A 24,288-nucleotide genomic window follows, 5' to 3' on the forward strand; every position below is an offset into this window, starting at 1 on the left:
TGCGGTAAAAAAAAACTGGCAGCTCAGGTGCCAGAATTTTACTGTAAAAGTGTATTTTTTGTATTTACAGTAAAAAAAAAATAATTTTACAGTAAAATTCTGGCAACTGAGCAGCCTTTTATACCAAAACAACAGCAGTACTGTTTTTTCCATTTACAGTAATGTACACTACTACTTGAAATGAAATTATTGCAATTTACCACGTTTTGAATATTGTAGTTTAAAAAAATCTACTATCAATATGCTTTTAACAAATTGTGTAATAATAGTATTCACTGTTAGAGCTGCCCTCTGAGGCCAAACATAACTGCGATGTGGCCCTCAGTGAAAACGACTTTGACACCTCTGTCTTAAGGCATCGGGTAGTTACATTTACTTAAAGGGGTCTAATTATATATATATATTTTCTACATTTAAAACCCTTCCTTGTGGTCTATATAACATGAAATGGTGGTTATTGGTGAAAATATTGCATGGATTTTATTTTACAAACCATCTTCAAGCCGCTTTCTGACCGTCGATCCAGAATGCGCCGTTTTGTAAGCGGTCTTATTTACGTATCGAAATCCTTTAACCGCCTTTAACTGCGCCTTAGCGCTTCCATATCGAGTCTACTGACAGATATAAGTTAGAACAATACGCTGTTTTTTTATTAGAAATAGCAGCAGTGGAGGATTTCAGGATGTACAGTATGTGCATGTACGAGCGAGTCTGGCCAACAAGAGAATCGAGAAAATAATGAACTTATTCACTACAACTTTGGACTACAACTGAAAAAAAAATGGCAGACCTGCGCAAAGCACTTGGGGTAAACTTTTACCATACATGGAGATATCCGCTGACGTAAGTACAGCAAAATAAGTCATAAAGTCTTGAAGTCAAAATGGCTTGTTTGGAAGAAGGCACAATTGTTTTAAAAACATATCTCCCATTCCTCCTTATTTTGATTTAAAATTTTCAGGATTTATGGGGACCCCAAATACACAAAAACGGGTACAAACCGGTAAGAAAAGAGCATTATAAAGCCCCTTCAAAGTTTTATCACACAACTTAGCGAACTGTCATCCATAACACACAACCCCCAGAATCTCACGACCATCCGGGTCACGGCACCAATTAACTGTGGTCACCCCTTGTGGTCCAGTCCTGCAAAAGTCTGGGCTCAAATCCAAGACCCCTCTAACTATGAGTCGCGCAATCGGGTATAGTGATGTTTATCTCTTACGTTCTTGCGCACAGCTAAGCTAGGTAGCATCCATTTACTACTAAAATTAGTGGACCAACCTGACATGCATATATCAACATATGAATAACGCTAATTTTGTGATGAAGCAGACAAAAAGTATTGCTGATAGCAATATTAATGGTTCTATGAAAACTAGCTTTCAGAAGATAATTTGAACATAACTGGTCATTATCCATCCTTTTATTACACCAAATAATTCTATACTTGAACGTTTTGAATACTGGAAGAAGAAAGGCTGATCCAACAATGAGTGGATATGAATAATTTGCTGACATTCTTAAAATTCATTTAACTGTCTGAAATTCCAAACGGCTCATTTGGAAGGAGGCAAGATTGATAAATAAATATCTCCGCCACGCCTTCATGATTTGAGTTTAGCCTTCCGGGACTATTGAGGATTCCAAATACACAAAAACAGGTGCCAACATGTATGAAAAGTTGTTTTTTCAAAATGGATCCCCTTTAACAAATTTTGCACGTAACTTAAATAAATAAATAAATGGGTTGTACTTGTATAGTGCTTTTCTACCTTCAAGGTACTCAAAGCGCTTTGACACTACTTCCACATTTACCCATTCACACACATTCACACACTGATGGAGGGAGCTGCCATGCAAGGCGCTAACCTGCACCCATCAGGAGCAAGGGTGAAGTGTCTTGCTCGGGACACAACGGACGTGCCGAGGTTGGTACTAGGTGGGGATTGAACCAGGGACCTTCGGGTCGCGCACAGCAACTCTCCCCACTGCGCCACGCCGTCCCTATTATTAAGTATTAGCATCATTGTTATTGTAAGCGCTGACAAAGACAAACTATTTTTTTTTCAAACTCATTTTTATGCTTCTATATTGACATACATCGCCTCCGAGTTAGCGAAAGGTAATTCTAGATTATAAATTATTCTTTACACCTGGATAGTAGAAAGGTTTGGCCATAAACCGAGGAGTTGGTCAAATTTGATTTTAATTTTAGACCCGCAGATAGAGACACAAAAAAAAGACATTAAGCACGCAGATTCTAAAACTTTTAGCTCATCCTCCTTATATTCTTTTTTTTTTTTTTTAATCTCGATATTTTTAGGCCATATCGCGATACACGATATATATCGCCATATTTTTGCCTAAGCCTTGAATGAACACTTGATACATATAATCACAGCAGCTGTATAAAACATGTTTAAGGAAATGTGTAACATCCGTCCCTGATGTGTGTTTAATTAGGCCGGGATCGTAACTAACTAGCATCCATACCTCACGATCATCCAGGTCATGGCACCAACGAACTGCGGTCATTATGCATTTTTTTTATTAGGCCAAATGATTCCATGCTTCTTGAAATGTTTTATTATTAGAAGAAAAAAGGCTGATCCAAACAATAAGGAGTGGATATGAGTACATTTATGACATTATTAAAGTCTCATGTAACTAAGACACTAAAGTCTCAAATTCGAAACGGCTCGGTTGGAAGAAGACAAGATTTTTTAATAAATATCTCCACCATGCGTCCATGGTTTGATTTTAGATTTCCGGGACTTGTGGGGATCCCACATACACAAAAACAGGTACCAATATGCATGAGAAGTTGGTTTTGCATAATAGAGCCCCTTTAAAGAACTTAGCTAACTGGCATCCATAACTAACGATCATCCGAGTCACGGCATCAACGAACTGCGGTCATTATCCATCCTTTTATTAGGACAAATGATTCCATAATTCTTGAAAGGTTTTAATACTGGAAAAAGAAAGGCTGATTCAAACAATAAGGAGTGGTTACTAACACATTGCTGAACATTCTTTAAGTCTCATGTAATGGAGTCACTAAAGTCTCAAATTCGAAACGGCTCGTTTGGATGAAGGCAAATTTTTTTCATAAATAACACCGCCATGCATCAATGGTTTGATTTTAGCGTTCCGGGACTTATGGGGCTCCCAAATACACTAAAACAGATACAAACATGTAAGAAAAGTTGTTTTTTGCATAATAGAGCCGTTTTTTAAAAAAAACTTTTCTTTTTCCACACAACTTAGCTAACAAGCATCCATCACACACATTTCCCAAACTCTCATGATCATCGGGGTCACGGCACCAACGAACTGTGGTCATGATGCACCTTTTCATTGGGCCAAATGATTCCATATTTTTTGAAAGTGTTTGATACGAGAAAAATGAAGGCTTATCCAAACAGTAAGGAGTGGATATGAATACATTTATGACATTCTTAAAGTCTCACTGGGTCTGGAGCCAACGTGGCCTATCTGAAGCCACGGATATGAGAATGTGCTGACACCATGCGCAGATACAATCCCTGGAACGTGTCTGCAAAATATAGATATTCATTATTCATCAGATTTGGGACTCCGCGTTGAAAGGTGCCTCTAGTTCAGTGGAAGCTCACACAATTTGATATCCTCGACAAGGCAAAACGCGACTGATTGTGTTTACTCAAATGATAAATGAAAGTGCAATTTCTTTTGTGGAGCAGATATAGTTTGACCCCACTAAAACGTTTATGCGGAATACAAGTACTGCAAACAATAATGGTTTATAATGACATAAATAGTATAATAAAAATGATTAATAGGATTTTAGCCACAGGAGTAACCACATTTAAAGGGAATGTTAATTTCAATTACTGTTCACTTTAAGTAGATCAATCTCCTCGCATTGAAGCATAATTTGTCCTTAAACTCAATGACTGTACAATTAAATTCAATATGAATTATTAATGCATTGTTTTGGCAATAGGAAACTATCAAAGGGCTGCACAGTAATGTAGAAGAGACTTAAAAGGAAGGAAAGAAGCATGTTAGAAATATCAGCTCATTTGTGAACAATTGGCTCACATAATATTTCACGACATACAATTCCATGGACAACAGAGTCCTCTCCTCTCCTGGTTTCTTGCACTCCCCTCGCCCCCTCGTTGCTAGGCGGCCGCTGACCTCCCCACTCTGTTTTGGTCGGCAGCCTCTCCTGGGCTGACGGGGTGAGCTGCTTACTCATGGAAATGGACACACACATTCTGCTTAGAGGGCATTTTGCTTCCCGCTCAGGAGGCGAGAACAGGAAGCGGTGAAAACAACAAAACCGTGGCCAGCCTGTGAGAGCTGCTAGCCTCGTACTGTACTGTAATAAATATAGTACATGTATAGCTAATAAGACAGTATATGCTCATCAACATACACTTGTGAGATATCGACACCTGCGTAATTTTTTGAATGCCCAAGCATATAATATTATACACCAAAAGAACTAGTATTATTTATTATTGCGCCTCACAGTTTTCAACCGATCGGAACCGTTCAAAAGTCAAAACATTCGGCTCGACCGGGAATCGTGAGCGTCCCACAAAATTGTTTTTTAATTATCCCAGATTTCCTAGAATTCCCAGTTTTCTGGGTCATTTTCATCATTAGAAATGAATGGGCCATTTTTTGAACTTGCACAATTCCCACATCATCTCACCTAGGACAATCAAACTACCAAGTTCCCAAAAATTCCCCAAATTACCGTTTTTCCAAAACCCTATTTTCACCTCATGCTGGAAAGTTTTTTCAGGCCGCATTTTTCAACCGTTTTTGATCATGCCACCTTCAAAACATTCTTAATTATTTGTATTTTCGTACAAATTTCTGGTTTTCCCGAAATCCCAGGAATTCCGAAATACCCATTTTCAATTCAAACTGTTAAGTCAACATTTTTCAGCTGATTCAAAAAATTCCAACACCAACCCAATTGTGCAAGAAATTCACGAATTACCCGAAATGTTCACATTTTCAAAAAATTCCCATTCAAATGAATGAACATATTCACAGTCTACAATGCCATAAATTCTCAAAGTTTTATGAATTTTTTAAACCTGATTCCGACCATCCACAAACACACTATTCTTTTAATATATCGACCGCAATACATGTTTTCCCTTTCCAGAAATTCCGGAATTACCAGGAATTCTCCCCCATTGAAAATTAACTGGCAAAATACATAACACTCCATATCCCACAAAAATCATCCAATTCGAACCATTCCAACATAAAACACACCACTCACCCTGGATATTCAAGCATTTCAGTTTCGCTCACGGGGTTCAGCGGCTTCTGCACATGGGCATTCACACGCCATTCCTACGGTCCATCCATCTTCTACTCATTTCAAATTTTAGTCGGTAATACAAATTCTGCTTTGACAAATATGATTGGTCATAGACAACTAAAATGTACTGCAACTCATTCTGCTTCCTCCAATAATTTTATACTATACATGCACCATGAAATGGAAAGTTTTTGTCTTTCGGACTTGACACATTACATCAAGTTTTCCCATTTCATTACTAAAAATACACTAGAAATGCAAAGTCAGACATCTACAATGTTTTCTATTGTTAAAGATACTACAGTCTCTACTAAGTTGTCACTCTTAATAAGACTAGCGGTAGAATATTGATGCATGATAGTTGAATCTGGAAAAAAAATGTTTTAAACATCATTATAATTAAGGAAAATAGATACCATTTATTCTATCTGAACATGATCCAAGACTACTTCACAATGCATGGTAGGATATGCAATTCAGATTTTTTTTGTCAAATCCAATCTTTTTATGTAATCTGTTACTCATTACAAAAATGTGTGATGTCTAATATGAATGCAAACCGACCCGCATGCAGACATGATGTCATGTTGTCACATGTGCTGCAATGTCGGAAGTTAACATGGTTCCACTTCTAGTAGGTCTCAGTCCTGCCACATTTGTGGCTATTTCAAGGATTTTGTGCAATAAAGTGACATATTCTGACCAAACTTTTGCCTGTAGAATAGGGGTCGGCAACCCGCGGCTCCGGAGCCACATGCGGCTCTTTGGCCACTCTGATGTGGCTCAGCTGCATAATCGCCGACCCCCCAGATTCTTTCGGGAGGTTTCCGGATTTTGGTGCCTCTCCCGGACATCACCCGGGGCTAATAGTCTCCCATTTTCACTCGGAAAACAATATTGAGGGCATGCCGTGATGGCTTTACTTTTAACATCCTCTGCGACATGTCACCATGCGACATGTCACCATTCTATCTGCGTGCCGGCCGGACGCATGCATTTCGCTGTTTTTGTCATAACACGTAAGTGACTGCAAGGCATACTTACTCAACAGCCACACAGGTTACATTGAAGGTTGTGATATAAACAACTTCAACACTCTTACTAATATGCGCCACACTGTGAACCCAAAACAAACAAGAATGAAAAACACATTTCGGGAGAACATCTTTACAATAACACAACATAAACAGAACAGAACAAGTACCCACAATCCCATGCAACACTGACTCTTCCTGGCTATATTATACAACCCCGCCCACATCTACCAACGCACGGGGGGCGGTGGGGAGGGGGGCGTTAGTGGGTGGGGGGGGATGGTTTGGTGCTAGCGTGGTGTATAATATAGCCAGGAAGAGTCTGGTTTGGATGGGATTGTGGGTATTTGTTCTGTTCTGTTTATGTTGTGTTACTGTGGGTATGTTCTCCCGAAATGTGTTTGTCATTCTGGTTTGGTGTGGGTTCACAGTGTGGCGCATGTTAGTAAGAGTGTAAAAGTTGTTTATATCACAACCTTCAGTGGAACCTGTATGGCTGTTGAACAACTATGCCTTGCAGTCGAGTATGTGTATCTGTGAGTGCCACATATAACATGTTACTAAGCTGGCAAGCCATTCGTACATGTAGTAGAAGATGTCAAAGGCAATGGTTTCATATCTCTCCCTTATTTTTGTTATCTGGGCGACCATCAGCAGATAATCGCGAGAATAGTTGCTCTGAGAATTCGGGATCCTCCAGAAAAATTTGGGAGGGTTGACAAGCGTAATGCTGTCAAACGGCATTCATAAAAAAGTCGCGGGCCGCACTAACATTAAATATTCTTATCAAGGTGCGTGCCGCGCTTCTAAGACCCTTGGTATACACATAGCACTAAGCAAAAAAAAATTAACATTTATGCTGGGTTATTTCATTTTAAATTTCAAAAGAGTTTTGTGGCTCCCATTGCCTTCTTTATTTTGTGAAAGCGGTCTAAATGGCTCTTTGAGTGGTAAAGGTTGCAGACCCCTGCCGTAAAAGATGAAGAAGGAAGAGAGCAAGCATTTTTGGCTCTTGCATGTCTGCTCCCAAAACTTTGTGGGTGAGTAGTTGGAGGTTCTAAAACATATTTTTGTCAGTGTTCTGCAATTTTGTCAACTATTTATTTTGAAACGGTCTATATTGGAGAAGAATAATGACGCTTATCGCTTTTTAAGGACGCATTGGTCGGATGAACGCGACCTGATGTTCAGACTGCAGTTGCATCGGATACATATCTGATTTGAATCGACATACAAAAGAGGCCTGGGTCCGATTTGAAAAAATTGGAGATGTTCTGTTCACATTGACATGAAAAAAATCTGATAAAGGTCACATATGGGTACGAAAAAAATCATAATTGATCGCAATATGAACAGGGCCAAAATGTCATAAGTCAAAAGTTAATTTGACATAGTGTTTGTTTATCTGTAAAACTTGCAGTTTTTCCATTTCTGTCCAATAAACAGGTCATAGTTTTAGTACCACACATTCATCAAACTGGTCAACTCTTAAATGTATTTCTTTGTCAAATGGTAAAAGTACAACAACAATCTACGGTTGAGTCATCTCTCCACACAAGGCGATTTAAATATGGCAGCTTCACCATATTGCAGATTTTTTAAAAGCATATTCAACAAATTATTGGCCTAAGTTAAGTCAAGTGTAATTATGTATTATTTTCTATTATGTTGTGGCGTTTGATAAAGATGTATTCACCAAGCGGTACTTCCGTTTCCGGGTATAGGGTAAACACCAACAACAACACGGCGGTATCTGCAACAAGACAATCAAGTTAAACAACTTTTCGATGCACTTTATCTTCAACTCTTGCCTCATCAATAACATCTCTACATTGATAATCCTTTTGCGTGAGCATTGTCAAAAGACAAAAACGCGAGACAACCCAGGACTCCATAGGGCTCGGCGCGCCACTTAGTGCAATGTGGAATGTGGAACAGGCAATGCTAACAAAAAAGAATGCAAATAAGGCAAAATGGTCATAGCCGCAACTGTCAAGTTGGCCAACTCTTGGCACTCACGCCAGTGATTTCAGCACATGAAAGCCCAGTTTTAAATCTAGAGGATTTACCAAGGATGTGACAAAGTACAAGATGTCCCATCCCAAAAAATGTTACATCATTGCTAGATAATTGCTTTCAAAATTATGTAATTTTTTTGGGACACCCTGTATTTTCATGTAGTGGCCATGTTACAGTGGCCATGTGACAGCCATAGCAATGACACTTGGGAGGACCCTCTGAGCTACTAGTGAGTACTGTAATCTACAGTGGAATGCACTACAGGCTACTATTATGGGTGAAACAATGTAAAGGCGACTTTGTTGATAAGATTCCGAGAGTTTTTTTAAAGCTCTATGAAAATATACACTGTATTAAATAAAGCCCCACATTAAGAACTTTCAGTTTTGGTTGATTTAACCAGCACCAGTGAACCAAAGTGGTAGTGTTTTGCCTGAAGGAAGATCACATTTTCCACAAGCACCAGCCCAGGGTGTATTAAATCGTCAAAAACAACTGTCGCATACATACAAACTGACACGATAATGCCACAATTCAGTATGACTTATCTTTTCACAGTCGTAACCTACATATTTTACTAAAACTTTATATTTGTGGTTTGCAGTCATCGCATTGTTTTTTCTTTCATGCAGTACTTTTGAGTTTGTTGGTCATGTCCGTGTGGAACTGCAAACTATCAAGCTGGTGGCTATTTAGTGCTATCATGCAAATTTCTAACAGCCAGCATTAGCACTTTGATGTGAGCATCGAAAATCACTTACTAGTTTAGAAGGAACAGAGTCAAAGCAACATACAAGTTGTTGAGTACAAACAACTTATGCGAAAATATGCACTCTTTATGCAACCTTCAAACAAGGTGGACGAAGAGAAAAGACAGATACTATTTCTAGCAACGTACTTACCACATTAAATAAATGTTTTTTACACTACAGTGACATTACCATACAAAATACATTGTTTATGGCTGATTTACTGCAAAAAAAAGCTAATCAGAAGAGCTAACAACAATATTATAGAAGTGAATATACATTTTTACATCCAAAACAGCCATCTTTAAAACGAACTCGGCGGTAGTGAGAATACTCCAAGTATCTGAGTTGGAAATCCGACCACGACGGGAATTCCAGTTGAAATTCTGACTAGGAACATGAAATATCTGACTTCCCGGCACAAATAAAACGCTTGCATGTAGGCGTTTGCATCTACTTGTCTTTTTAAAGGCCTACTGAAACCCACTACTACCGACCACGCAGTCTGATAGTTTATACATCAATGATGAAATATTAACATTGCAACACATGCCAATACGGCCGGTTTAGTTTACTAAATTGCCATTTTAAATTTCGCGCATAAGTATCCTGCTAAAACGTTGCGGTATGATGAAACGTGCGCGTGACGTCACGCATTGTAGAGGACCTTTTGGTCCAGCACCGTTCACAGCTATAAGTTGTCTGTTTTTATCGCATAATTCCAAAGTTTTATGGACATCTGTGTTGCTGAATCTTTTGCAATTTGTTCAATGAATTATAGAGATATCAAAGAAGAAAGCTGTAGGTGGGAAGCGGTGTGTTGCGGCCACCTTTAGCAACACAAACACAGCCGGTGTTTCATTGTTTACATTCCCTAAAGATGACGGTGCCGCTTTACTATGGAACAGAGCAGTCAACCGAACACGGTGGTAATAAGTCGGCTCTTACCGTAGACATGAGCGGAGAGCTCGCGTCGTTCCTCCTGCACCTGTCAAAGAGGCAGCTGCGGACTCTCTTGCCTCCTCCCACCGGCCGCCCCTGACCGTCGGATGCTTCCACCGTGGAGGCGGGGGAAAAAAAAAATCTCAGCCCGGCCCCACCGGCAGCCTTCGCCTCGTCGAGAAAACGTGGCTTCCCTCGGAGACACTGGCAGTTACCACACCCGTAGCCACACCCCTCCATTTTTTTTTCCCCCTACTGTGTCAAATAAATTTCCGTTGACAAAAGTGCCAGGTTTACGCCACTTTCTTGCCTCACACTATTGCTATTGGATTGGACCACACACACAAAGTACAGTGTATTATGCAGCGATCATTTCGAAAGATCGTGTTTCGAAAAAGGGTCCCTTGCGAAGGGCAGGGATGGGCATCGTCACCACCTGTCGACTGGTGCTGAAGAACGGTGCGGGGCCCACCTTCAGGTTGTACAGGTACGACCATATAATTTCACTAAAACACTAGTAACACAATACGCAGATAAGGGATTTTCCAGAATTATCATAGTAAATTTGTCTAATAACATCTGAATCGCTCCCACTGTATAGTCTTTTTATTTTTTTTCTCGTCCTTCACTCTTACTTTACTCATCCACAAATCTTTCATCCTCGCTGAAATTAATGGGGAAATCGTTGCTTTCTCGGTCCGAATCGCTCTCGCTGCTGGTGGCCATGATTCAAAAACAATGTTCAGATGTGAGGAGCTCCACAAGCCTTGACGTCACGCGCACATCGTCTGCTTCTTCCGGTACAGGCAAGGCTTTTTTATTAGCGACCAAAAGTTGCGAACTTTATCGTCGATGTTCTCTACTAAATCCTTTCAGCAAAAATATGGCAATATCGCAAAATGATCAAGTATGACACATGGAATGGACCTGCTATCCCCGTTTGAATAAGAAAATCTAATTTCAGTAGGCCTTTAACAAATAGGAGAGAGGGGAGTGACATATGCTGTAAAGTCATCACATTTGTAATTTTTTCTGTGGCAGGTTTCCTGCCACCGTCCATCAATGTTGCTAAGTGCCACTAAAAGCGATACAGACCCACTCAGGCCATGACAGAGGTGTCATTCAATTATTTGTAAGTCGATGCATCATCTTAAAAGTTATGAAAATATTTTATGAAGGTTGAAAAGTTACTTAGTGCTGCTTTAAGAATATTCCTACTTGCAGAAATTGGTCTACCACAGTCATCCCTGGCACCAATTAGTTGCGATAAATGAGGTACGACTACAACAGTGTTTACATTGACTTGTGTATTGTATAAAAGATGACCGGGTGGGAAATATTTTGGTTATTGGCGACCATTAATTATTAGCTTTGTATTTCAAAGGCAGTATTTTATTGTATAGCTCAATATTTGTATACAACTCTTGACTTGAATGGATTGATCAGATTTTGCGCAAAATGTGCATGACACATCTGATGCATCCGGGTGGCTACCAGCCGTGTGTGTGTGTGTGTGTGTGTGTGTGTGTGTGTGTGTGTGTGTGTGTGTGTGTGTGTGTGTGTGTGTGTGTGTGTGTGTGTGTGCATGGGTAGAAGGCTGGTAGCATGTCAGGTTAAGCTTTAAGAAAACAATGACTCAGCAGTATGGGAGGATGTCATCCTGGCTTGAAAACATTCCAAAGAAAATAAAGAATGTGGACAAAGTCAGCATGACAGTTAATGATCCATGGGAAAGTCATAAGCTTAAGGAGTCGTCTTACAACAGTCGTATACATTTTGACCAACACACAAGACCTTGGTTGCCTCCCAATATTGTTTGACTTAATAGGTGGGAAGGAAACCGTGGCTTCACACAAATCCCAGGGAGCAACAACAATTGTCTGTTACCTGACATGTAAACCAGATTTACATAGCAATGTACCTCAGTGCAAACCCTACTTAGTTTTGTCACTCATTTTTAGTGAAAATATGAAAATCTTTGTCATGCAATGGAGTAAAATGCATTCATTAGAATATTAACGAGGAACAACGGGTTAGAAATTGTCATCGTAATGACAACATGAATCATACCCTGCCCTAATAGTGTGTTAAAGTGCATTTTCATTTGGTGTCGTTTAACTGGAAAGGTCACAGGAAATTGGCAGTAATGTAGTGTAGTGCATATTCCTGACATCCAATTAATTATGAATAATAATTGGATGTGTAATTCAGAGTTGTGATGCTGTTGCAAGTTAGTGCTTAAAAAAATGTTTGCTATCCTTCCCAGACTACACGCGGATATAAAAAGGAACCATGCTGTTTCAGACAATTAAACAGCCCCTAAAATCAACTAAAGGCCGAATCACTGTCGCGCATGTCAAATTAAACTACCTATTAAACTTTAACCAACACCCACACACATACTGTATCATAGCTTCACCTGGCCTACGCACAGAGGAATGCACGGCTATGAACTGACCCCCGTGTCTCTCACGCTACCATGTCTTCCGAGATCTAATTGGTGAAACAAAGAAAATAAATCAGGACAAAACTATGTTCTGACACTGAACCCACAGTGACTTTCCAATCACATAACCCTAAATAAAAACAAACCTAAAACTAAAAGTGGTAGCTCAGTGGAACACCATTAAGGCAAAACAATCCTAATCATTGACTGTTTTGATGGAGAAAAACAGAACAAAACCTAGATATAGTAATAATGCATGTTGCCAACTGCCCAAAAAGAAAAGTTTTTTTCACCACAGCGCCACCTGCTGGTTATGATGGATCAGTGAAGACGATGGAAAGCGAAAGTGACATTATATTTTCTTGATCTGGACTTTTATCAATACAATTCTTCCTTGGCACAGGTGTCAGTCCGTTTTCACAGTGCTTGCATAATATTGCTAATCTCAATCTCACTTCACCGTTTTACACTAGCTGGAGGTAATACCTATTTTGAATAATAGATTTGCAAAACAATCATTAAGACATGAATAAAATATTAAGAACAAGTTATGAAAAGCTAAAAAAGAAATGAGTTCAAGCTTGTTCTTTTTACATACCTAGTATTGACTTTTGCACAATGCCTTTTAAAGGGGAACTGCACTTTTTGGGGGGGAATTTTGTCTATCATTAGCAATCCTTAAGTGAGACAAGTACACGTTTTTTTTTATGCTTTCTAACTGAAACTCAGGCAAGTCAGCTAACAATGGAGCCAATTAGAGTCTCTCTAGTCAACCTATAATCTCTCAAAAAACCTCCATCAAGGGTTTATATATACACTCTAAGTATGCAGTAAGAGGCACATTCATATTAACATGTAATATTTCCGTATTTTTGCTCATTTTAAGCATACAGCGGTGCATTAATTTCATAGATGCACCACATTTGCTTTTTCCCGAAACACTGACGACTCCTCATGTAGACTTCATGAGAGACAACAAACATAATAAATCAAACACTTACTGCATAAAGTCTGCTCTCCCTGACCGATGTGAAGCTCATATATTCCTGTTCAGATGAAGAATTAATCAAAGTCCTCAAAAGGCAAAAATGAAAAAAAATTGTCTTTTCATGTTTTTCTTGCCATCTTAAGGCCTGAGATGGCTGTCAAGGTTTACCAACTTGTTGGTTTATGGCCACAACCTTATACTATCCAGATGAGAGGCATGATATATAATATAGAATTAACTTTCACAAGCAAACAGGCAACCCAGCAGCTCACCGGCTGATAATGTCAATATACCAGCCTAGACTAGTTACATCTCTGCACTTACGTATAATAATAAAATCACTGATAATTGGTTAATATTCAAGTCACAAAATGTGAATGGAGTACATTGTTGGTGCTTTTTGTAATTTTTTTTTTTCGGTTTCATACAATAGAGGAGCTCCAATTGATTCTATTGTTAGCTGACGAAGTCCATTTAGGCATTAGAATGCATTAAAAGAAAAGACATGCATCTTGTCTCTCATAAGGATTGTGAATGATAGGCAAAATTCCAAAAAAGTGAAGTTCCGCCTTTGAAGTGTGAATACAGATTTTTGATTTTATTCTACAAACCCCGTTTCCATATGAGTTGGGAATTTGTGTTAAATGTAAATATAAACTGAGTACAATGATTTGCAAATAATTTTCAACTCATGTTCAGTTGAATATGCTACAAAGACAAGATATTTGATGTTCAAACTGGTAAACATTTTATTTTTGCAAATAATCATTAACTTTAGAATTTGATGCCAGCAACACGTGACAAAGAAGTTGGAAAAGGCGGCAATAAATACTGATAAAGTTGAGGAATGCTCATCAAACACTTATTTGGAACATCCCACAGGTGTGCAGGCTAATTGAGAACAGTTGGGTGCCATGATTGGGTATAAAAGCAGCTTCCATGAAATGGTAAGTAATTCACAAACAAGGATGGGGTGAGGGTCACCACTTTGTAAGCGAATTGTCAAACAGTTATATAACAACATTTCTCAACGAGCGATTGCAAGAAATTTAGGGATTTTACCATTTACGGTCCGTAAAATCATCAAAAGGTTCAGAGAATCTGGAGAAATCACTGCACGTAAGCGATGATATTACGGACCTTTGATCCTTCAGGCGGTACTGCATCAAAAACCGACATCCACGTGTAAAGGATATCACCACATGGGCTCAGGAACACTTCATAAAACCACTGTCAGTAACTACAGTTGGTCGCTACATCTGTAAGTGCAAGTTAAAACTCTACTATGCAAAGCCAAACCCATTCATCAACAATATACTGAAACGCCGCAGGCTTGGCTGGGCCCGAGCTCACCTAAGATGGACTGATGCAAAGTGGAAAGGTGTTCTTTGGTCTGACGATTCCACATTTCAAATTATATTTGGAAACAGAGGACGTGGTGTCCTCCAGAACAAAGAGGAAAATAACCATTCGGATTGTTATAGGCGCAAAGTTCAAAAGCCAGCATCTGTGATGGTATGGGGGTGTATTAGTGCCCAAGGCATGGGTAACTTACACATCTGTGATGGCACCATTAATTCTGAAAGGTACATACAGGTTTTGGAGCAACATATGTTGTCATCCAAGCAACGTTATCATGGACGCCCCTGCTTATTTCAGCAAGACAAGGTGTTACAACAGCGTGGCTTTGTAAAAAAAGAGTGCGGGTACTTTCCTGGCCCGCCTGCAGTCCAGACCTTTCTCCCATCGAAAATGTGTGGCTCATTATGAAGCGTAGAATACGACAGCGGAGAACCCGGACTGTTGAACGACTGAAGCTCTACATAAAACAAGAATGGTAAAGAATTCCAATTTCAAAGCTTCAACAATTAGTTTCCTCAGTTCCCAAACGTTTATTGAGTGTTGTTAAAAGAAAAGTAACACAGTTGATAACATGCCCTTTCCCAACTACTTTGGCACGTGTTGCAGCCATGAAATTCTAAGTTAAATATTTTTTCCCCAAAAAAATAAAGTTTATGAGTTTGAACATCAAATATCTTGTCTTTGTAGTGCATTCAATTGAATATGGGTTGCAAAGGATTTGCAAATCATTGTATTCCATTTATATTTACATCTAACACAATTTCCCAACTCATATGGAAACAGGGTTTGTATATAGTGCAAAAGTATACTAATAATTCAAGTGTTGCTGCTTAACCGAGTTCCAAATTTGGCTAATCAAATTGTCCGCTGCTGCTCAGAAAGGGATAATCGGGTGTTGAGGTCACAAAAGACAAGGTTTGTATTATGTGCTCTGTGAATACCAAGCCCCATTCCGGAAATATCTTTTCTGGCTTTTATTTTCTCAAATGTAATTATATATTGCGTTCAATTAAGTTAACTTTTTTTAAAGGGGATATCAAACTTTAAATTGTATTTACACTATGTTTTCCATGTGGCATTAACACGTCCCGCTGCATGAATTTTATACTTTTGTTCTCACAGGCAGCAACGGAATAAGATGTCACCAGACTGATGCAGTCAAATGTCGTGAAAGCAGGAAGGAATGGCATTTTACCAGAAGTTACTTGTATTGGAAGGAATTCAAATCGAGATAATGATAAAAAAAAAATAATCTGATACACAGGTCAACATTCCTTCCACTGTGGCATTTCACTTAAGGGCCTTTCACCTACCCGGCAGTCTCTCTGCAGAGTCTTCATCAAGTTGTTGTACGTTTCTGTGTCAAAGTAAAGACCTTCTTCGTGCAAGTCTTCGAAGTCCAGATCTTTGAAAGTGGGACACGCCTTCTCTCTCTCCTTCCTGGAAGCTCGTCTCTTGTACGTGGATCCTTTGAGATCATATTTGTGGTGCATTTTAACGGAGCGAGGCAGCACGTTGTTCATCACCACCAGTCGGATGTTGATGCCTCCTGACTGGATACAGTACAGTCCGTAAAATTTGGGGAGTAAGGTGCGTGGGTTCTGGTTCAGGTTCTGGGAGGCAAAAGACACCAGGAAAGATTACAGTAAAAGCAGCAGAAAGCAATAAATGTATAAAATGTACATTTAATCATGTCTTGAAATAAATATTGCCTCATCTTACAATAGAATATAAATGTATATAATAAATATGTGACCAAAAGGAACATTAGTACCAGAGCTAACATGACCTACTCAATATCCTGTTTGGTCCAAAAATAATTAATTTATACAGTAGGTTTTACTTATACAAAGATTATCTATCCATCCAGTTTTTTTCTTCCACTTATCTGGGTCCTCCACCCTGTGGAAGAAACTTTTTTCGGCCACTTGTATTCAAGATCATGCTCTTTCGGTACTACTCAGAGCTCCTGACCATAGGTGAGGGCAGGAACATATATCAACGCTTCCGGCTCAGCGCTCACTTTACCAGTCCCACTAGTACTCTAAAGGAGATCTTCCTGTAGAGGCTGAGGAATGCGATCCCCTTCTAGTTACAACACACCCTCTTATGATAATAAAAATAAAAATAAAAATACAAATAATAACTACAGAATTCCCGCGGAAATTTTGATGGGCCTACTATCTGTGCCCTGGACCTCTGGCCGGGGCTCGTCGGAAGTCACAGCACTTTTAAGATGGTGCCGAGTGTCTGAATCCGAGAGTTTACACAGCTAGCCTACAAAATGCTAACATTTAGAATGTGTACAAACGTTAGCATGATAACAGTTAGCATGTTTCATATAGCAAGTTATATGACTCTCGAAAAAAGTGTAAAATTAGATGAAATACTTAGCTTGCTTAAGTTAAATTGGCAGCATACTATCGTTTGCGTGATAACAGTTAACAAATGCCACATACCAAGTTATATGACTATGGTGTCAACGGTTGCAAAACTAGCTCAAAAAGTTAGCATGCTGATGCTCGCATGTCAGCAAGCTAACTTGAGCATGCTCACGGTTAGCTTGTGTCACATACTAAGATATATGGCTCTCAGGTGTATGGCTGGGGAATTAGAGTAAAAAGTGTAGAATTAGCTTAAAAAGTTAGCACTTTAATGTTAGCATGCTAATAATAACAATAATAATAATAATAATAATGGCTGTGTATAGCACTTTTTTCTCGTGACTCAAAGCGCGTGACACCAAGAAAAAATAATTCACTCAATATCCGCATTTGATGGTGGTAAGCTAGATTTATAGCCAGAGCTGCCTCAGCCTAGAAAACATCGCTGCCAATTTGGAGTTTCTCGACCACCACCAAACATTCATACATCAGTATGGTGTATGAATGTGCCCAAGGACAGAACGCAAGTGACTAGTGTGGCGGAACCAGTCAAGTTTCCCTTCCTCAAAAAGAGGATTAACTTCCCATTTTGCCAATTCAGAGATACTGTTATTGACTTCCACGCACTGTTGAAGAGACGCGTCAACCAAAATAGTCCAACAACATCTTGGACTCACAAAACCAAAACTCATTCACCAGCGGTGCTTTGCGACTGAGGTTTTTGACTACCTTAGCAACCTCAGTCACGGTAGTAGGCATGCCCGTGTTCGTATCCTCGGCCTCCTGTGCTACTCTACGTAAGGTAAATGGTTGAAAAGGGCCTCGAAGGTGTGGACTGGACACTGTTTTCCTTTCTGAGGTGTCAGCCGGTTTGCCAGAAGCTCTTCAAAGGCCAAAGTCGTGCTCCATTGCTTCCCACACAACCACATAAGGGTATGCTTCAACTACTGCCAAAGCTGCATGCCATCTAGCCTGTCTGTACCAGTTAGCTGCTTCCAGAGTCCCACAAGCCATCCATGCTTAGTAAGACTCCTTTAACTTTACATCCTCCCTAATCCCTGGTGTCCACCATCAGGTTTGAGGATCGCCACCACGACTGGCACCGACCACCTCGCGAGTCTCGACCACAGCTCCGATCTGCCGCCTCAGCAATGAAGGCCAAAGAATATTGCACATTCGGCCTCAATAACCTCGGCCTTCCCCGGGATGCAGGCAAAGCTTTACCGAGGGTTCAAGTTGAAAACTTGAACAGTAAACTCAGCCAAACATTCTCAGCACACCATGACGACACACATACAGTAGGTCTACCAGGTTTGTCCGACATCCTTCCCCGTCACCTTATTCAACTCATCACCAGGTCGTGATCAGTTGACAACTCAGCCTGTCTTTAACCGTATACCCAAAACATGCGAACGCAGGTCTGATGATACTTGTACAAAATCAATCACAGACCTGCAGCCTAAGTAGTCACGTTGTCAGGTGCACCTATAGACATCTTTATGTTCAAACATGTTTGTTTTGGCCAAACTGTGGTTAACACAGAATTCCATTAACATTACACAGATTTAGTTCACAAAAGGCTTTTCCTCCAAATCACGCCTCTCCATGTCACACTGTCGTTGCCAAAATGGCGGTTGATGTCTCCCAGTAGAACTACAGAGTCACTAGTGGGGATGCTCTCCAGAAATTCCCTGCTGTTTGGGGTATATGCACAACAACAGTCAAGACCCTTTCCATGACCCAAAGATATAGGGATATAACTCTCTCAAAGAGCCTGTGTGGCTTTGTAGGGTGAGACCCGGTGTACCATGTCCGGGCAGAGTGCGGTCTTTCCTTTTATGTCATATACCTGTATATTATAGTAGGTGATCTTTCTCCTCAGTACAACTCAGTCAGTGTCCAATACATTTAACCTAATAGTTGTACCAATTGTTCCTTTATGGTTTAAAAATACTAGATACAGAGCATTTTGGTTGATCAGTTATTTCTGGACACATAAACTGATTATATGACTCACCATATAGTATCCAGGGAGTAGTCGCTGAAGAAATTTGGCCTCCTTGTGCTGGACTGTTTTAATGATGAACTCGTCATCAGAGGTCAAGTAAAAGAGAGATCCACTGGCTCCAGGGTTGGTCAGCTCGATCAAAGGCTCATTCACAAGGGAGTACTGGGGAATGACAAAACATAAACAATACACAAATAACCGTGGCTGACCAGGTTTTTTCTAAAGGTGTTTGAGGAGTTTGAGGCTGGTTTATGTAATAACGATCTAGTCACTGTGGTATCAACCTGATACCATACTTCGTGGTATCGCGACTGTCGATATTTGTATCAATGCATCCATCTTTGTTAACATTTAAGAGCTCCAGCTACTACTGTTTTCACTGCTGGACTCTATAAAGTGGTTCCGCAGTCTCCGTAGCAGAGGTTCTGTAACGGATTCTTCCCTCAGGCCATAAGACTCTTGAACGCATCATAATAATCTCCTCAATTTCCCGCAAAAACGGATTAACTCGCTGGAATATAAAGACAATATAACATACATCCATAAATGTAGATGCATATGCAAAAGTGCAATGTATTTATCTGTACAGTAATTTATTTATTTATATTTGCACCTTATTGCTCTTTTATTCTGCACTACAATGAGCTCATGCAATGAAATGTAGTTCTTATCTGTACAGTAAAGTTCAAATTTGAATGACAATAAAAGGAAGTCTATGTCTCTAAGAATAAGTCTACTACTACAATGTGTAGTGCAGCTACGTATGTTTAGCTATTCCTCGTCATCCTGGGACGATATTTGTAAGACATGTAGTCTAATGAATTACTGATTTTAGAAGTGGATTTGCACTGTGGAGGGACATTAGAAGCCAGCAAGAGTGCGACATTGAGTTGAAGACCTGTTTGATCACTTGACACGGTCCAACTTTTGCGACACATTAAGAATGTGTCATCCACTTGCATTATCACGAAATAACAATAGTTCAGTTTCAGCTCATTTCGAACATGCATACGATACAATGTCATCACCTATTTCCAGTTGTTTCAATACAGCACGTGCAAAAAGGAGTAGGAAGAAGCAGAGTTCATTCAATCCTACCCATTTAGATATCAGAGCAATGCAATCCCATGTCCTTGTTCCCTGTTTTTAACAGAACAATTAATAAATAAACAATATACCATAAGTAAGTAAACAAATATTAAATGGATAAATACTAATTATCTCAAAAAAAAAAAAAGATGTTCATCATAATTGTTGTTCTTTGTACTTTTTGAACCCTTGTAGTTTGAACAGTCTCTGAAACTGAATCATATTGGTGATTTATTTGCTTTATCAATTCCATAATTTAATTCCACATACTGATATGGTAAAGGTTTTAAGTGCTGTATATATGTGCAAACAAATATATCAAAAGCTCCATCGTCGGTCAGGTTTAAATTTTTAAAATCGTACAAACCCCGTTTCCATATGAGTTGGGAAATTGTTAGATGTAAATATAAACGGAATACAATGATTTCAAATCCTTTTCAACCCATATTCAATTGAATGCACTACAAAGACAAGATATTTAATATTCAAACTCACAAACTTTTATTTTTTTGCAAATAATTAACTTAGAATTTCATAGCTGTGACACGTGCCAAAGTAGTTGGGAAAGGGCATGTTCACCACTGTGTTACATCACCTTTTCTTTTAACAACACTCAATAAACGTTTGGGAACTGAGGAAACTAATTGTTGAAGCTTTGAAAGTGGAATTCTTTCCCATTCTTGTTTTATGTAGAGCTTCAGTCATTCAACAGTCCGGGGTCTCCGCTGTCGTATTTTACGATTCATAATGCGCCAGACATTTTTGATGGGAGACAGGTCTGGACTGCAGGCGGGCCAGGAAAGTACCCGTACTTTTTTTTTTAACGGAGCCACGCTGTTGTAGCACGTGCTGAAAGTGGCTTAGCAATGTCTTGCTGAAATAAGCAGGGTAGTCCATGAAAAAGACAGCGCTTAGATGGCAGCATATGTTGTTCCAAACCTTTATGTATCTTTCAGCATTAATGGTGCCTTCACAGATGTGTAAAATACTCATGCCTTCGGCACTAATGCACCCCCATACCATCACAGATGCTGGCTTTTGAACTTTGCGTCGATAACAGTCTGGATGGTTCGCTTCCCCTTTGGTCCGGATGACACAATGTCGAATATTTCCAAAAACAATTTGAAATGTGGACCCGTAAGACCACAGAACACTTTTCCACTTTGCATCAGTTCATCTTAGATGATCTCAGGCCCAGAGAAGCCGGCGGTGTTTCTGGATGATCTTGATAAATGGCTTTCGCTTTGCATAGTAGAGCTTTAACTTGCACTTACAGATGTAGCGACCAACTGTATTTAGTGACAGTGGGTTTCTGAAGTGTTCCTGAGCTCATGTGGTGATATCCTTTAGAGATTGATGTCAGTTTTTGATACAGTGCCATCTGAGGGTTCGAAGGTCACAATCATTCAATGTTGGTTTCCGGCCATGCCGCTTACGTGGAGTGATTTCTCCAGATTCTCTGAACCTTTTGATGATATTATGGACAATAGATGTTGAAATCCCTAAATTTCTTGCAATTGCACCTTGAGAAACGTTGTTCTTAAACTGTTTGACTATTTGCTCACGCAGTTGTGGACAAAGGGGTATAACCTGCCCCATTGTTTCTTGTGAAAAACTAAGCATTTTTTTGGGAAGCTGTTTTTATACCCAATTATGGCACCCAACTGTTCCCAATTAGCCTGCACACCTGTGGGATGTTCCAAATAAGTGTTTGATGAGCATTCCTCAACTTTATCAGTATTTATTGCCATCTTTCCCCATTTATTTGTCATGTGTTGCTGTCATCAAATTCTAAAGTTAATGATTATTTGCAAAAAAAATTGTTATCAGTTTGAACATCAAATATGTTGTCTTTGTAGCATATTCAACTGAATATGGGTTAAAAATGATTTGCAAATCATTGTATTCCGTTTATATTTACATCTAAAACAATTTCCCAACTCATATGGAAACAAGGTTTCTATATATGCACTTTACTGAACTGATCCACAATGGTTATGCCGTGTCTGTATAAATGAAATCAAGTATGGTTGGTGAGATGCCAGCAAGGACTCACCAGATAGTCGTCGGGTTTGATGCCGAACAAGTCCCTGAAGTAGCGGAAGGCAAGGGGGGCATAGGTCTTGAAGCGGAAGTCGGGATAATGATGTGCAGGGGTCAAGTTGCTTCCCTCACTGAGATGACGGAAGGCCAGGAAACAAAAGGAGAGATTTTACTTTAATACAAACCACAGGCATTTTCCAACCCCAAAGTGCTTTAGCTACCTTTTGACCCAGTGTAAATGTACAATACACTCATTTATGTCACCTATTAGGAACAATGATTCTCTTTTACTGTTGACAAACTATAGTGTTCTGTAATTATAAAAGCTAACATGGTTGCTAAATACACAGGTCTAAATTCCCTACAGGAGTGACAAAAAAAACCCCCAAAAAACTACGATAATCTACACTATTGTCTTCGGTGCAACGTGAGAGCTGACGTTTCTCAGCGATGTGGACCAATCCATCCATCCATCCATCATCCATCCATCATCTTCCGCTTATCCGAGGTCGGGTCGCAGGGGCAACAGCCTAAGCAGGGAAACCCAGACTTCCCTTTCCCCAGCCACTTCGTCTAGCTCTTCCCGGGGGATCCCGAGGCGTTCCCAGGCCAGCCGGGAGACATAGTCTTCCCAACGTGTCCTGGGTCTTCCCCGTGGCCTCCTACCGGTTGGACGTGCCCTAAACACCTCTCTAGGGAGGCGTTCGGGTGGCATCCTGACCAGATGCCCGAACCACCTCATCTGGCTCCTCTCGATGTGAAGGAGCAGCGGCTTTACTTTGAGTTCCTCCCGGATGGCAGAGCTTCTCACCCTATCTCTAAGGGAGAGCCCCGCCACACGGCGGAGGAAACTCATTTCGGCCGCTTGTACCCGTGATCTTATCCTTTCGGTCATGACCCAAAGCTCATGACCATAGGTGAGGATGGGAACGTAGATCGACCGGTAAATTGAGAGCTTTACCTTCCGGCTCAGCTCCTTCTTCACCACAACGGACCGGTACAACGTCCGCATTACTGAAGACGCCGCACCGATCCGCCTGTCGATCTCACGATCCACTCTTCCCTCACTCGTGAACAAGACTCCTAGGTACTTGAACTCCTCCACTTGGGGCAGGGTCTCCTCCCCAACCCGGAGATGGCACTTCACCCTTTTCCGGGCGAGAACCATGGACTCGGACTTGGAGGTGCTGATTCTCATTCCGGTCGCTTCACACTCGGCTGCGAAACGATCCAGCGAGAGCTGAAGATCCTGGTCAGATGAAGCCATCAGGACCACATCATCTGCAAAAAGCAGAGACCTAATCCTGCGGTTACCAAACCGGAACCCCTCAACGCCCTGACTGTGCCTAGAAATTCTGTCCATAAAAGTTATGAACAGAATCGGTGACAAAGGACAGCCTTGGCGGAGTCCAACCCTCACTGGAAATGTGTTCGACTTACTGCCGGCAATGCGAACCAAGCTCTGGCACTGATCGTACAGGGAACGGACCGCCACAATAAGACAGTCCGATAGCCCATACTCTCTGAGCACTCCCCACAGGACTTCCCGAGGGACACGGTCGAATGCCTTCTCCAAGTCCACAAAGCACATGTAGACTGGTTGGGCAAACTCCCATGCACCCTCAAGAACCCTGCCGAGAGTATAGAGCTGGTCCACAGTTCCACGACCAGGACGAAAACCACACTGTTCCTCCTGAATCCGAGGTTCGACTATCCGACGTAGCCTCCTCTCCAGTACACCTGAATAAACCTTACCGGGAAGGCTGAGGAGTGTGATCCCACGATAGTTGGAACACACCCTCCGGTCCCCCTTCTTAAAGAGAGGAACCACCACCCCGGTCTGCCAATCCAGAGGTACCGCCCCCGATGTCCACGCGATGCTGCAA

At 40.5% G+C, this 24,288-nt stretch overlaps 1 protein-coding gene across 2 annotated transcripts in view; it reads right to left on the reverse strand.

Moving 5' to 3' along the window:
• pip5k1bb (phosphatidylinositol-4-phosphate 5-kinase, type I, beta b) overlaps positions 1 to 24,288 on the reverse strand; it is an 84,711-nt gene that overhangs the window by 27,254 nt on the left and 33,169 nt on the right. For both annotated transcript variants that reach the window (XR_009807522.1, XM_061906346.1), the window contains exons 5-7: positions 22,416 to 22,533; positions 19,280 to 19,432; positions 16,192 to 16,491 (exon numbers count right to left, since the gene is read on the reverse strand). Coding sequence is in view for 1 of the 2 variants with exons in the window: in XM_061906346.1 (XP_061762330.1) it covers positions 16,192 to 16,491; positions 19,280 to 19,432; positions 22,416 to 22,533 (571 nt within the window). In the remaining variant the exon portion in view is untranslated. The remainder of the gene's footprint in view (positions 1 to 16,191; positions 16,492 to 19,279; positions 19,433 to 22,415; positions 22,534 to 24,288) is intronic.

Source organism: Nerophis ophidion, linkage group LG07 (genome assembly GCF_033978795.1).
Source record: "Nerophis ophidion isolate RoL-2023_Sa linkage group LG07, RoL_Noph_v1.0, whole genome shotgun sequence".
NCBI lineage: Eukaryota > Metazoa > Chordata > Actinopteri > Syngnathiformes > Syngnathidae > Nerophis > Nerophis ophidion.